At 41.8% G+C, this 12,979-nt stretch overlaps 3 protein-coding genes across 7 annotated transcripts in view; 1 reads left to right on the top strand and 2 right to left on the bottom strand.

Moving 5' to 3' along the window:
* Positions 1–4,724, bottom strand: part of LOC125298361 (C-type lectin domain family 4 member M-like) — a 6,556-nt gene extending 1,832 nt beyond the window's left edge. Inside the window, exon 1 of the mRNA XM_048249063.1 lies at positions 4,359–4,724. Coding sequence (XP_048105020.1) covers positions 4,359–4,724 — 366 coding nt within the window. The remainder of the gene's footprint in view (positions 1–4,358) is intronic.
* Positions 4,725–7,839: 3,115 nt separating this feature from the next.
* Positions 7,840–9,148, top strand: anapc11 (APC11 anaphase promoting complex subunit 11 homolog (yeast)). 5 transcript variants are annotated; one of them, XM_048247443.1, is made up of 3 exons: positions 7,840–7,925; positions 8,306–8,472; positions 8,635–9,148. In XM_048247443.1, the coding sequence occupies exons 2-3, from the start codon at positions 8,364–8,366 to the stop codon at positions 8,778–8,780; spliced, it is 255 nt and encodes an 84-aa protein (XP_048103400.1). In that variant the 5' UTR covers positions 7,840–7,925; positions 8,306–8,363; the 3' UTR covers positions 8,781–9,148. The 5 variants fall into 5 exon arrangements, with proteins under 5 accessions (XP_048103400.1, XP_048103398.1, XP_048103399.1 ...); XM_048247441.1 differs by having other exon boundaries at positions 7,853–7,986; XM_048247442.1 differs by having other exon boundaries at positions 7,853–8,057.
* Positions 9,149–10,206: 1,058 nt separating this feature from the next.
* On the bottom strand, positions 10,207–12,326 carry ppp1r27b (protein phosphatase 1, regulatory subunit 27b). The gene is made up of 3 exons (XM_048247438.1): positions 11,688–12,326; positions 11,320–11,470; positions 10,207–10,885 (listed from the first exon to the last, which is right to left on the bottom strand). Exons 1-3 carry the CDS (start codon positions 11,917–11,919, stop codon positions 10,762–10,764), a joined length of 507 nt encoding a protein of 168 aa, XP_048103395.1. The 5' UTR covers positions 11,920–12,326; the 3' UTR covers positions 10,207–10,761.
* Between the last annotated feature and the right edge of the window lie 653 nt (positions 12,327–12,979).

Genomic DNA, 12,979 nt, shown 5'->3' with positions numbered 1-12,979 from the left:
TGATACACTCTTCTATGGAAACTGGCAAAAATAATGTTCTGCATTATCCCTAGCTTCTCAGTTACTTATATCTGACACATATCTGTCATATGCAGACACAGTCACATATCTGACTTTCCAACTTTTGCACACTTTTTTTTATTTATTATTGCAGTTTCTCCTCCATCTACCCCATGTCCCTTGATTGCCTAGTCTTTCTGCTCCCCCCACCCCCACCCCACCCCCACCCCATCCAACCAATACACATCTCTTACATCATCACTGTCATCCTTCACATACATACAGCACTCCTCTACATAACTTGCACACTGCCCCCACATACACAGTACATTGTCTTCAGGATCTTCTCCAACACACATCCCTCTACATACTTACAGCACACTGCCCCCACCTACCCACACACACACACTACACAATACACACACAGTCACTGCTCCCTCCCCGCCCACACACACATCTTCACTGTCATCACTCACATACATTACATACAGTACTCTGCTTGCAATAGTAAGTCCCTGACCCCCCCCCCAACACGTCATCACTTCACATACATACAGCACACTGCTTGCTACAGTAAGCCTCCTCTACATACTTGTTGCACACTGCCCCCCATACACAGCACATTGTCTTCAGGATCTTCTCCAACACACATCCTCTACATACTTACAGCACACTGCCCCCACCTACCCACCTACACACTAAGCACACACACACACACACAGTCACTGCTCCACTCCCCGCCCTGCCCACACACACATCTTCACTGTCATCACTCATACATTACATACAGTACTCTGTTTGCAATAGGTCCCTGCCCCTACATACACAGCACATTATTTCATCGGGAAGCTTCTCCAACACACATCCCCAACATACTTACAGCACACTGCCCCCAATACACAGCACATTGTCTCATGAGGGGAAGCTTCTCCAACACACATATTGCACACTGCCCTCTCCCCACATACACAGCACACTATCCCATCTCCCCTGTCATCCCCCAACACACACACCAAGACCCTGGCAGTTGGGTTAGCCCCTTGAGCCGTGGATCTGCCCAAGGTTTCTTCCTTGGTAAGGGAGTTTTCCTTGCCCCTGTTGCTCTTTGGGTGCTCCTTGTTGGTGCCCCCACCCAATCCCAATCCTCCCCCACCTTTTTATGCAGCCCTTGCCACTTAATCTACTAAACCCCTCTTCTACTGCACTTTTACCCCCTTAATGCACAAATAGGCTGACACCAGACATAATTTCACTGCATTTCTTACTTCCAGTAACTATATGCATGTGACAATAAACTTCCTTGTATCCTTGTATCCTTGTACTTTGTTGTTTAACTATTTGTGGTTTATAAATTAGAGATTTATGACAGATTGTGACGTAAGAGGGTAGGCTAAAAATAAGAAGATTCAATATTTTGCATTATCAAGAATACAGTTGAAATGTTAAGAAATAAAGCGTAACTCTCGCCTTTCGTTTAAAAGCATTATTACGTCCGAAGTGCCACTTTTAAGCTTGTCCGCGTTGTCGTTTTCGGGTGAAATGTCCTTTTGAATGGGAATCCTAGCACTACTATTTTGATAAATGATCGCGTCAAAATCGCTATTTTTAAAACACCAAGAAGGCTTGACACAACATAAAAATCATCAGTGTATCTACACATGAACTCGAGCATTGAGAACATTGTTTGTGTACACATAGTTTACTAAAAATAAAAGGTTTTGAACAACTCACTTGGTTTTTCTGCTCATGTTTTGAACAACTCACTTGGTTTTTCTGCTCACCACCATCTTGCCAGTCAAGGAGTAGCTTTTATTCTATTTTTTATTTTATTAGCTGTCAGTGTTGTACGATGTCTTTGTAAATGACGTTTAATTACAAACGGTTTCATTCGTGCCCAGGGCTGTACGAGTGTTCGCACCTTGCAGGCGGCTCACACACACACTCACGAAGGCCAAAGGGGAGGGGTGATGGGGAATCAATTGTCTTATTGATTGGCATGGTTTTATTTCATTTAACCTATTAGCTGGTTTGATTGAGCTCAATGAGCATAAAAACAAAACCATGGCAATCTATAGGTATGTGATGTGGGGCTATTTTAATTCCAAAGGCCAAGGGAACTTTATCAGGTCCTGGATAGTATCCTGGATCCATGAAATAACTGGCATTTAAAAATAAAAATCTGTCTGCCTCTATGGGAATTTAACATAGGGGTGCAAATACTTATGACCCCTGTATTTTAAGGAAGAACATTTATTTATTTATGATACATTATTCATTCACAAAGACAATTGGTGTTTGATATTTCCTCATTTTTTTACTTAAGGCATTAAGATCAATTTCCCAAAATGATTTTATATTCCTCTTTTTAGTCAACTTTAGCAGAGGTGCCAATAATTTTGGAGGGTACACCTGTAGAGGAAATCAGTAGTACAGTACTTGGGTATTAGTACTCTAGGACTTTATGACTTGTTAAAGCCATCAATACAAAACACAGAACACAAGACAAAACATGTGTTTGTAACATTTATTTAAGCTTTTTATGATGGTCAAGCATACATATCAATGCACATTTCAGATACATGTCACGTTTGAATCTATATTTAGGGTAAATGATTTAGGATACATACATGGATTTTAGTGAGTAGCCTAGTGTTACGCAATTGAAAAAACATAATGTCCGCAACACTACTTTTGACTCCTATATATTTAATGCACAACAGGCAACGTTTCTACCCTGCTGGGTCTTCTTCAGGCAAAAAGCCTAGTGTTACGGCCAGCTTGTTCACAGACCGCAACATAATGTGAGACAACAACAAATGTTAAATCAAAAAGATAATTTATTGAAAATAGAGCAAAATGGTTAGCCGTGCCTTCGTGGATGCAATGAATGTAGTATGTTAGATATTTAAGAGAACAAAAAAGAGTTAGTGAATTAAGGGAGGAGAGAAAAGGGAGAAATTAAGCAATGTGCCTGTGTCAAACGGGAATCAAGAAAAGTGGCAAAGAGCGCCTACTGTATATTGCATGTCAAACTGAATAACGGTCAGTCTGCCAAGTAGCCTAATAAGCTGGTGGGAAAAAGAATAGCATGCAGAGTTACCGTTAAAGAATTCTGAATTTTTACTGGCACTCAAAATTTCAGTTATTCCATGACATCTCATCTTAGTTGATCCTATCAGAAAGTTATGTCTTCAAAGTATTGGGGAACATCACAGAATAGAAATCGTATTATGCAGCAAGATTTTGGAGGCCTACTACATGTCACAAAACTTAATTCAGCGATACATGGATAATCATATTTTGAAAATGGGCCACCTGCATCACTATCAATGACAGCATAGTCCTCCAAATAAGGATTGGGTTTCCCTGTTTCCCAGTAGCTTGTGGACAATTGTGTGTTATCCACCAATTCCCACACACCCTGGTTGTTCCTCAATCCAATCCAAGCCCTGAATATTCAATCCATGAATGAAAACTTACTTCTCTTTGCTGTTGATCACCAGGTCTCCACCACAGTCTTTGCAATGTTGTCTGCTTTCAGATCACATTTTCTTTGAAGAAGAGATGAGGTGGGCTAACATTTGATGTTGAAATAAATCCCTACGGAGGGACATCTCTTCAGTTCAGACACCTGTTAAGTCAGGTTGGCATTAGCCTACTTAATTAAGCAATATGACACGAGTGGGAGTGGGGTTGGTAAAGGACATCATCACGGCTGTAGGCTAAGAGGTCCATCAGATGCACTTTGCCACTTATAAAACGCCTCTGCAAAAATGCGGGCCGCAAAACGCTTAGGCCTACTGGCAATACGAAACAACATAAAGAAAATGCATCTCTCCAGTCTGATCACCCCTCAATTCGGCCGTAGGTAGCCTACAAGACTGCAGCAGGCAATTAGAAGTCATAGACGGCTGTATTTCTGTAGGCTTATTAACAAATAAGTTCAGGGTTTGTGCCCTTGTATTTGGTAAAAGTTAGCTAAAAACTCAGGTTTTTGTAACCAAAACATACGTCTGATCTCATGTACGATCTATTTGCCAGCAACCTCTTACCTATGAAATCACAGAGTGAAATATGCAGAGTGATTAGGGCTGGTAAACAAGTTCTGGTGCTGAAATGAGGATAGCAACTTCAGGGGAACCTCTCGTTTCCAGTTCAGAGATTCTGACTTGAAGCTGGCCATTGGTGCTGAGTAGCTGATCCACCTGTCTAGTCAGGTTGGTATTACTGGCCAATGCCTGGTCTCTTTCCATGGTAATTTTCACATAGTTTGCTAGTAGCTGGTCCACCTGTCTGGTCAGGTTAGTATTACTAGCCAATGCCTGGTCTCTTTCCATGGTGATATTCACATAGCTTACTAGTAGCTGGTCCACCTGTCTGGTCAGGTTGGTATTACTGGCCGATACTTGGTCTCTTTCTATGGTGATATTCACATGGCTTGCTAGCAGGTGCTCCCTCTCAGCCTGTAGCTGGCGTTTCTCCAGAAGGTATTTGATTCCCAATCCTATGTTGAGTGCTAGCAGCAGAACACACAGCAGTCCCAGACACACCGCGGCCCATCTAGTGTAGTTCTTCACCGCTCCAGAGGGCTTGGAGGCTGTAGCCCTCTCAGGTCCGCCAGGACTCTCATTGGCGTAGATTCTTCCCTCTGTTCCTGAATCTGCTTGACAAGTGGGACTCACATTAAAGTCATCAGTGTTGACATATATTCCCTCTTCTGCCATGTCTCTCTGCTCTGCCACGCTCTCCTGTCTGGCACTGCTGAAGCTCTCCAGAGATGGTTACCAACTGTCTGTATATGTGGTGTAATGCGACACACTTATAAACCACAACTTTGTCCACGCCCAACATTACAGCATTTTAGTCTTAACCCACATTACTTAATGCAGAACACCTACACTCTTAAAACGAATGTGATACAAAAAAACACAACTTGTGTTGTTTTTAACACATCTGTGTACAGATAGGGATAACACAGTTTGTGTTTCCTTTTTTATGTATCACAATATGTGTTGAAAATAACACAACTTGTGTTTGTTTTAACACACTGTGTCTGGATAGGGGCAACACATTCGTTTTAAGAGTGTAGTGGCAGAACCACTCAGGTAACATTTTACTTGACTTACTCATTTGCACTCATGACTTACTCATTTGCACTATCACCATGACCACTATCACCATTGCACTACCACCATGACACTCATTCACACAGAGCACCTTAGAGCACCTTACCATACCTTACTATGTACAGAGAATCACAGGCTCAGTCCCTGCCTCATTGCAAGTGCCTCTGATTTATTAATCACCACTATGTGGATACTGTTTTTAGAATTGATTTAGATTAAGTGTTAGTATAATTTGTATTTTTGTAATTTGTATTTTAGTATATTTTTATATATTGTATTAATTGTTAGTATAATTTGTATTTTAGCATATTTAGCATATTCTTTATCTTTTACTGTCCTTACTGCTTAGTTGTGTTTTTATATTATATACTTTAATTACTCTTTCTGCTGTTAAAGAATGTGTTTGTGTTGTATGTATGCTGCTGCTGAGACCTTGAATTTCCCCTGGGGATCAATAAAGTATCTATCTATCTATCTATCTATCTATCTATCTATCTAGTCATAACAATACAATTATTTAACTCTTAATTGTCACCATATGACACACACATTGACCTTGCTCATTTAAATAAGCCATGTGAATGTACCAGAGTTAGCCTACCAGCTAGTTTTTTTTATCTGCAGTCCCTATGAGGTTGATGTTAAAAAAGAAATGGAGATAACACAAACATGTGTGAGAAACATAAAAACACTGACACTTAAATACAAACAATCAGTACACCAATAACATACTATAACTATATGACAAATGGAAACACTTTTTGTATGCAAAGTGCTGCCTTTTTTTCTTCTTTGATATCAGTTATACGTTTGGCCTAGCACTCTAAAAAACGAATAAGAGACTGAGTGGAGCCTGCTCCTACCACACAATTCTCTGAGCATTGTAATGACCACTACTGCAAACATATATGAGTGTCCAATAACCATTGTTTTCCAGAATTGGAGAAGCAGTTTATAGTTCCTTAGGTAATTTGTATGGTGTTCCTCAAATGTGCTGCTCAATAAGAAAAGCATGACTATGCAAAGGTTGTTTTTTTGTGTGTGGTATTTTGCAGTGCCCAGTGGCAGTACCTCTTGAGTTACAAAAAACTGTAACTTTACCTTTGAACCAAACTATTTGAGGAACTATTTCAAACAAAGCTCTGCACCTATATCAAATATGTCATTACAGTATATCAGTATAGACTAAAAAATGTTCATCCAGTTTAAGACCTTGAAATAATTTCAGTTTCTGTGAGATGCATGATGATCTCCCATATCTGTGCTTATTTGCTTTCTCAACTAAATAATGAAAACAAAACAAAAGGGTGTGATCTCTGTGCTGCATAGATGCTATTTCACACGCATTCAAACACTGTCAGGACCACGTCTCACTCCAAATGCCCAGGTTTTCCCTTTTAAAATGGTCATGCTCTTCTTGGTTACAGTACGCTGTGTTTGGAAAATAGGCTACCGCTAGATTTTCGTGTAAAAATTGATTTTTTTTGTGCATATTTTGCTAATATAGAGTCTAAGGAACAAGATTTTTTTGTCTTCAAATTTTCACGATCCATCTTTAGTGTTTTTATCTGTATGTTTTAAAATGATGTTTTGATCAGGTTGATGTTAAAAAAGAAGAAAACAGAGATAACATACAAACATGTGTGAATACAGATTAGACAACAAGGACATAACCTGATGGCAAACCTAAAACAGGAACATATCACAATTACATATGGATTTTAAACAAAATGCTCAAAACAATTAGTTAAAGGAAAATTCAGGCGATTTTTCACAGATCTCTCTCTATGACTTCTAAGCTTGTTTTTCTGTGAGTGGTAATTGTACTGCCCTCTGGCAGTACCTGGAGTCTTGTGGATGCATTTTGATTTTGTTAAATTAACTTATTGAGCCTTTCATGGTCTTTCACAGACCTTACATCAATTTGGAGGTATGGCTTAACTCATTCCTTACTGTACAACATTCTTTTGATGTATGTAGCTCATTTTTTGGATATTTTTACCTCAATTCTTACACATGGCACCTTTAAGGCAAGTCCCTCCACTCGGCGGCCATATTGCAACACTTTTTGGGCACTTATCAGGCATCTATTTCGGCAGAAATGCACATGTGCAAGGCTTAACAACACCAATCTTGCTCCAGCGGCGAGATCACAACACATGATTGGCTCAATGTATTCACAGCACAACACATGATTGGCTCAATGTATTCACATGTCGACGTTTTGCCACAGAAGGGGTGGGATATGTGTAGACAACTGCCATATTGGCGTTACAAACTAACCCCATGCATTTCTATGGAGGATTTTTTGAGTGCTGTGTCTCCTCATTAGAAAGTCTCTCTTGGGTCTATCACACAGGGCTCAGTGGTCAGACTATGGGGGTCCCTAATGCAGCTCATACTCTGGGCCAGAGTGGTAGATAAAACAGAGTGGTCGTGACACTCCCTATGGCGTTTTTCACTCATGTAATTCAATGCAATATCATTATGTTAAATTAATATTTTCTGAAAAATGAAGACCCGATGTGCACTGCAAGGGTAAAAAACAAAATGTTGCAACATGTTTCTTTCAATCATAATACTTAAATAATCCTAAAAAAATCTTAATTTCAAAACTTTTTTTCTGCTGGGTCCCAGGGAAGATGGATTGCTGAGCTTTTCGACGTCTTTCAACTCCAAGACAATAGGCGGCGCTGTGAACAATCACTTAATGACGTACACGGTGCAGAGGGCTGTCGGGAGAGTAACATGGAAAGGGGAAGAAATTGAAATTGGCCTACACCTCAGTTTTAACAAGTGGTATTAATTCAGCAGACTTATGATATCGCTGTAAACACGTTTTAAAATAGCTAGACTTAAGGTACTAGCCATGTTTAATTGACCTGTTTTGTCGGACGCAGAAACCTAGGGCGGCTGGAATAGCTTAGCTAGGTAGCTTTGGTTTGCTTTCCGCGCGGGTCAGTTCGCATAACTGTTCATAGCTAATCTTATAACGTTGCTGTCTATGGTGTGTAATGTAAACAATTGGCTTTGAATTTTGTCTTTGCAACTGTTATTCACGATAATGACGCAAAGTTAACAGATCTGTTGCCAGTGGTCATCTGTGAACAGTTAAGTGGCTTGTAAGGCTGTATTGAAAGCTGTAACTGTAAACTCGCCGTTTGCCCGTTTCTTGCTAGGTTCTTCCCAAGATTCCGTTGTTTCGACTTTAGGCTATTCTCATCAGGCTGGTCTGAGATGAAGGTGAAGATCAAACAGTGGAACGGCGTAGCAGCTTGGTCCTGGGTAGCCAATGATGACAACTGTGGGATCTGCCGCGCACCTTTTAATGGATGCTGTCCAGATTGTAAGTTACCCAAATGAAATGTTATGTTTGATAATAGCTTCATATTGTAGCGACGCTATACAGTCAATACCTGAAACATCAAATGGGCCTGAATGGCAGCCAGGTTCATTAGTCATAATGTCTTGTGCCAGTAGGACTTCATGCACCTTCTTGTGTTTTCAGGTAAGGTTCCTGGAGACGATTGCCCGCTGGTCTGGGGCCAGTGCTCCCACTGCTTTCATATGCACTGTATCCTCAAGTGGCTGAACTCACAGCAGGTCCAGCAACAGTGCCCTATGTGTCGACAGGAGTGGAAGTTTAAGGAATGAAGCCATTGCCTGGTCTGCATTGACACAGAGACATTCAAACACAGACATTTGTGGAAACAATGTGGAAATCAGTGCAACAAAGACGACGACGTTCATAATTTGTGTATGTCACATGTTTGTATTCAGAGGATGGTGGCATTATGTTGAAGTAAAGGACCATGGCAATGCTCATTTTTAAAAATGATTTCTTAGCAGTTAGTTCACATGTGAGCCTTGCACTCAGAAAGAGAAGTAAGCACTGAAGTAACATATGCAAATATTGCTCTTTAATGCAGTGCCAGTGCCACATAACAGTGGTGACCTGTGAAAGCAGTAGAGTTTGATAAACTGATTATGATACTTAAATAATAAAATCTTGATGCACAAGACATAGTCTGCCACAGTACAACACTAAGCTTTGTGAGATATTGAAATGTACACACTGCTGGAGCTATTAAGGTCCTTTATGTGTGAGTGAAACTAAGAGAGGCTCTCACAGCTTGCTGAGCTTATAGGTCTGCTGACAGCACACATTTATCCACAAGATATTATTGTACTTTTCTTACTGGAGAACAGGTATTAAAATACATAGACACATCAAATGACAACAATTAATCTAAGTCTAAGAACACACAAAACAAAGTCACGGTGTTTTGAGTCAGCAGGTAGCCTATAACTGCAATTAACATTAATATAGAAGTCATACATGTGACGAGAGACTGGTGATTGCGATGCGGTAATTGTGCAGCACTAATTCTGCCCCTTCATACCCTTTCCTCTGACATGCTATTCCGTATTGGAATAACCAGAATATAGCCTACCGAACATGGTGTGTAAGCACTATTTTTACATTGAGTCTCTCAGTTTTGTCATTGACAGTCAAACAAACAAACAAAATATATTAGGTATGACAAATGAGGCGGACATTATCACTTGTCTAAAAGCTTGATAAGTAGTTGCTCAACAGTCCATGTTGTGCAGAGGGTTGCAGAGATGTAGTAGTTACTCATGTTGTCCACTAGAGGGTTTCAGAGATTACATTTGCTGTCCAAAGGGCTAATGTTAGGCTATCTGTGAAGCTAGGCAATTAAACATTAAAAATCAACTGTAAGTTATACATTGTGAAAATGTGAAGGCAACATTTTAGGATGACTATATGAAAATCTCACCAGTTTAAGCAATGGGTTATTTTTTCAGTGATGTGTGAAACCGTGAGCCAATATGAAGCTAACAAGTTCCCCCCATAGCTGAGTTGTGAAATGTGCATCAGCACAGTAGTTTGTTGATAACATCCTGTAGTAATAGTGCTTTGTCACCATGACTTTTATCAAAATGTTCTAAAACTATTGCTTAGATGTAAAGTGTATCCAGAAGTGCTATTTTAAAGGTATGAAGTATCATATTGAAGTACATTATTTTGACAGGTAGAAATAAAGTAGATAGTGTATGTATTTAAAGGAGGCTTTATTGAAAAAAAGTATAAAAACAATTTATATTAAGACTGAACAATCAACAATACAGATTCATCACACTGTAAATCATTTGTATACATCAAATGTATAACTACATGTATATACACATATATTGCTGCTAAAACTATAAAACTAAACTCATAATGTGTATTAAGTATTTACACAAGTTGCGTGTGAACAGTACAAAAACAAGCTAAAAACAATAGAAGCGCCTTTTTCCAAAAGCACATACATGTACAGTAAAGTACAAGCAAGGGCTTCAACACTTTCTTCCCTCTGAGCCAAAGAAAAGTGCACACTGTAACTGGGCAGAGCCCCTTGCAGCATGAACATGCCACAGTCCCATCAATAAGCCACCAAAACAGGTGGGGCTTCTTCCCAACAATCCCCTGCCACAGGTGTCCCTGGGGGTCCACTCTCGAGGACGCGCGGAACGATGCATTCTGTCACCCTGGCAACAAAGAGGAGTAGGACACAGAGGAGAGGACACCGTTGAGGATGCCGTCGAGCTCCATGGCTCTTTGGGGAGCTCAGTCGCCGCTGTCCACCCCGAACAGCTCCAGCAGCTCCTTGCACTCAGGGTCGATGAGGTCCGCCGGCTTGTCCCCGTCCTCGTTCTCGGCGTCCACGTCGGCACCCAGAGACAACAAATACCTGAGCGAGGAAGAGAGAAAGAGAGCACTGCTTAGCACAGGGGTGGACGGAATAGGGGGGCCCGGCTTGGGGGCCTCCACCTCGACCGTGCTAGCACCTCGGACCTCTGCGTGCTTGTCGGGGGCAGAGGGCAGAAGGGCAGCGCTATGTGAGACTCCGGCATCTGCCCCATCCCCTGTTTCAGTTCCCCCATCTGACATGCTTTATCTCATATGACCTGAGCGTTCGCTTGTATGTGTGCATCCAATGAGTCTTTTTCTAATGTGTGCATGCTTTCCTTTGGGCCAGTGAACTTGCAGTATGTAGCCATGGCCAGGGTGAAGAGAGGGATTCGGAACGGAAAAGTGTAGTTTTTTAAAATCTTTTTTTAAAGTGCTTATGTGAGTGGAAAAGTGCATGTGTGTAGTGGATTTACTAAAGGTGAAGGAGCTCACCTGGCAATCTCTGGGAAGCTGTCACTGCAGGCCATGTGAAGAGGGGTCCAGCCTTCCTCGTCCCGCTGGTGAATGTCCGCCCCGTACTCTAGCAGCAGCTTGACGCAGGCTAGGTTCCCGGACAGCACGGCTTCATGAATGGCTGCCATGCCTGCAGTGAAGACATGACCGACTCGTCAAACTCAGCTATTGATGCTCAATGCAAGGCCAGTGGTATAAAGTTGTTTGTATAAAGCATGCATTTCAAAAAGACCCAGTCTCTCAAACTGGTCATTCGGTGAGAACACAGGGCCATTGATGTTGAGAAGTGGATTAAAATGTGCATGCAGGTTCTCCTCCTGTGAAGGGGGTACGGTCAGGCAACTCACCTGAGTGGTAGATGGTGTCCAGGCTCACTCTTCTGGCCCGCATGAAGCGGCCGATGCGCTCCAGCTCCCCCGTGCGCACATAGTCCTGGAAGACGATGTCGTTGGGGAAGTGGACGCTGCGGATGGGCTTGAGGGAGGCGGCAGCCTGGGAGCATGGCATAGCCCCGCAGTCCTTGGCCACGCAGTCGCTGTAGCCCATGGTCTTGGAGATGGGATACTGCAGGTACTTCATTTTCACAAAAAAAAACGATGTGGGAAAAGTCAAGATGCAAGAAGATTCAGGGGCAGTGCAGTCCTCGGTGTTTCCGGGTCTTCTCTGTTAAAGGTGCTGCTGCTGTTGCTGCTGCTGCTGCTGCTGCGTCAGATTTGATCTCCGGGTTCTCTGGGTTCTCTGGGCGTCTGGTGGTCTTCTGCTCTCGTCTCGTCTCTTCTGGGGGTGTCTCACTGTCTTGTCTCCTAAAGTCTGTCTGGCTAGGCCGTGTGGTGGGAGTGCTCTGAATGAGAGGGCTTGCCCATAGGGCTCTATATACCCTCCATGGGGCTATTTTCAGGGCTGTCACCTCACAGATCAAGTGACTGAATTAGAAAGATGAGTGGCCTAAACGGGTGCTGCCCAGCATGCCGTCACTGGCCCTGGTGCTCTAGCCAGCCATGAGTAACCTCAGCTTCTGTTTTCACCACAGCTCATGAGAGACTTTTTTTTAACCAGCGGCACTCCCCTCCCCCCCTTCTGGCTGAATCCTCTCAGCCATTCATGTGGCCCTGTTTCTTCCCAGGCCATGGTCACGTACTGTAGGGGCCTGTGGTAACTTCTAGTAAACAGAGGCAGGGGCAGGGACAGGGGGTGGCAAAAAATGGTTTACAACCTAAGCATGCCATCCGCAGGGCCACGGGTAGGTTAGGTGTGATGTCTTGCAGAAAATAGCCTTGGGGTAAACAGTCATCCAAACATCTGTTTGTGAGGAACGGTAACCAAATCAATAAACTGGTGGGATTGCTGGACCATGACGACTAGGAGCAGAAAATTATTCATATGGTGAACTGAATCAGACTGTCAGTTAAAGTGTTTTGACCTTCTAGAAGATTCTACTCTACTCAACACGACTGAAGTAATTTGTTGTATACTGTTATACAATACAATATACTGTTGGATATATTAAACCAAACGATAAGGGATTATTTCTTAAAATGTATTGATGTTTTTTCACCAATAAGGTGTTTTTAAAGTCTTGTCTTATTTGCTTTTTATACATATTAGTGATTTTGTTTAAAATAAATAAATAATTACATTT

Source organism: Alosa alosa, chromosome 7, assembly GCF_017589495.1.
Source record: "Alosa alosa isolate M-15738 ecotype Scorff River chromosome 7, AALO_Geno_1.1, whole genome shotgun sequence".
Lineage (NCBI taxonomy): Eukaryota > Metazoa > Chordata > Actinopteri > Clupeiformes > Clupeidae > Alosa > Alosa alosa.
Note: the sequence above shows the minus strand (reverse complement) of the source record. Positions and strands in the feature narration are given on the sequence as shown.

Coding starts and splice junctions, on each gene's coding strand:
- anapc11 (XM_048247443.1), top strand. CDS start 8,364: ATGAAGGTGAAGATCAAACAGTGGAACGGCGTAGCAGCTTGGTCCTGG. Junction 8,473..8,634: donor TAATGGATGCTGTCCAGATT/GTAAGTTACCCA, acceptor TTGTGTTTTCAG/GTAAGGTTCCTGGAGACGAT.
- ppp1r27b (XM_048247438.1), bottom strand. CDS start 11,919: ATGAAGTACCTGCAGTATCCCATCTCCAAGACCATGGGCTACAGCGAC. Junction 11,471..11,687: donor GGACACCATCTACCACTCAG/GTGAGTTGCCTG, acceptor TCTTCACTGCAG/GCATGGCAGCCATTCATGAA. Junction 10,886..11,319: donor AGCTTCCCAGAGATTGCCAG/GTGAGCTCCTTC, acceptor TTCCTCGCTCAG/GTATTTGTTGTCTCTGGGTG.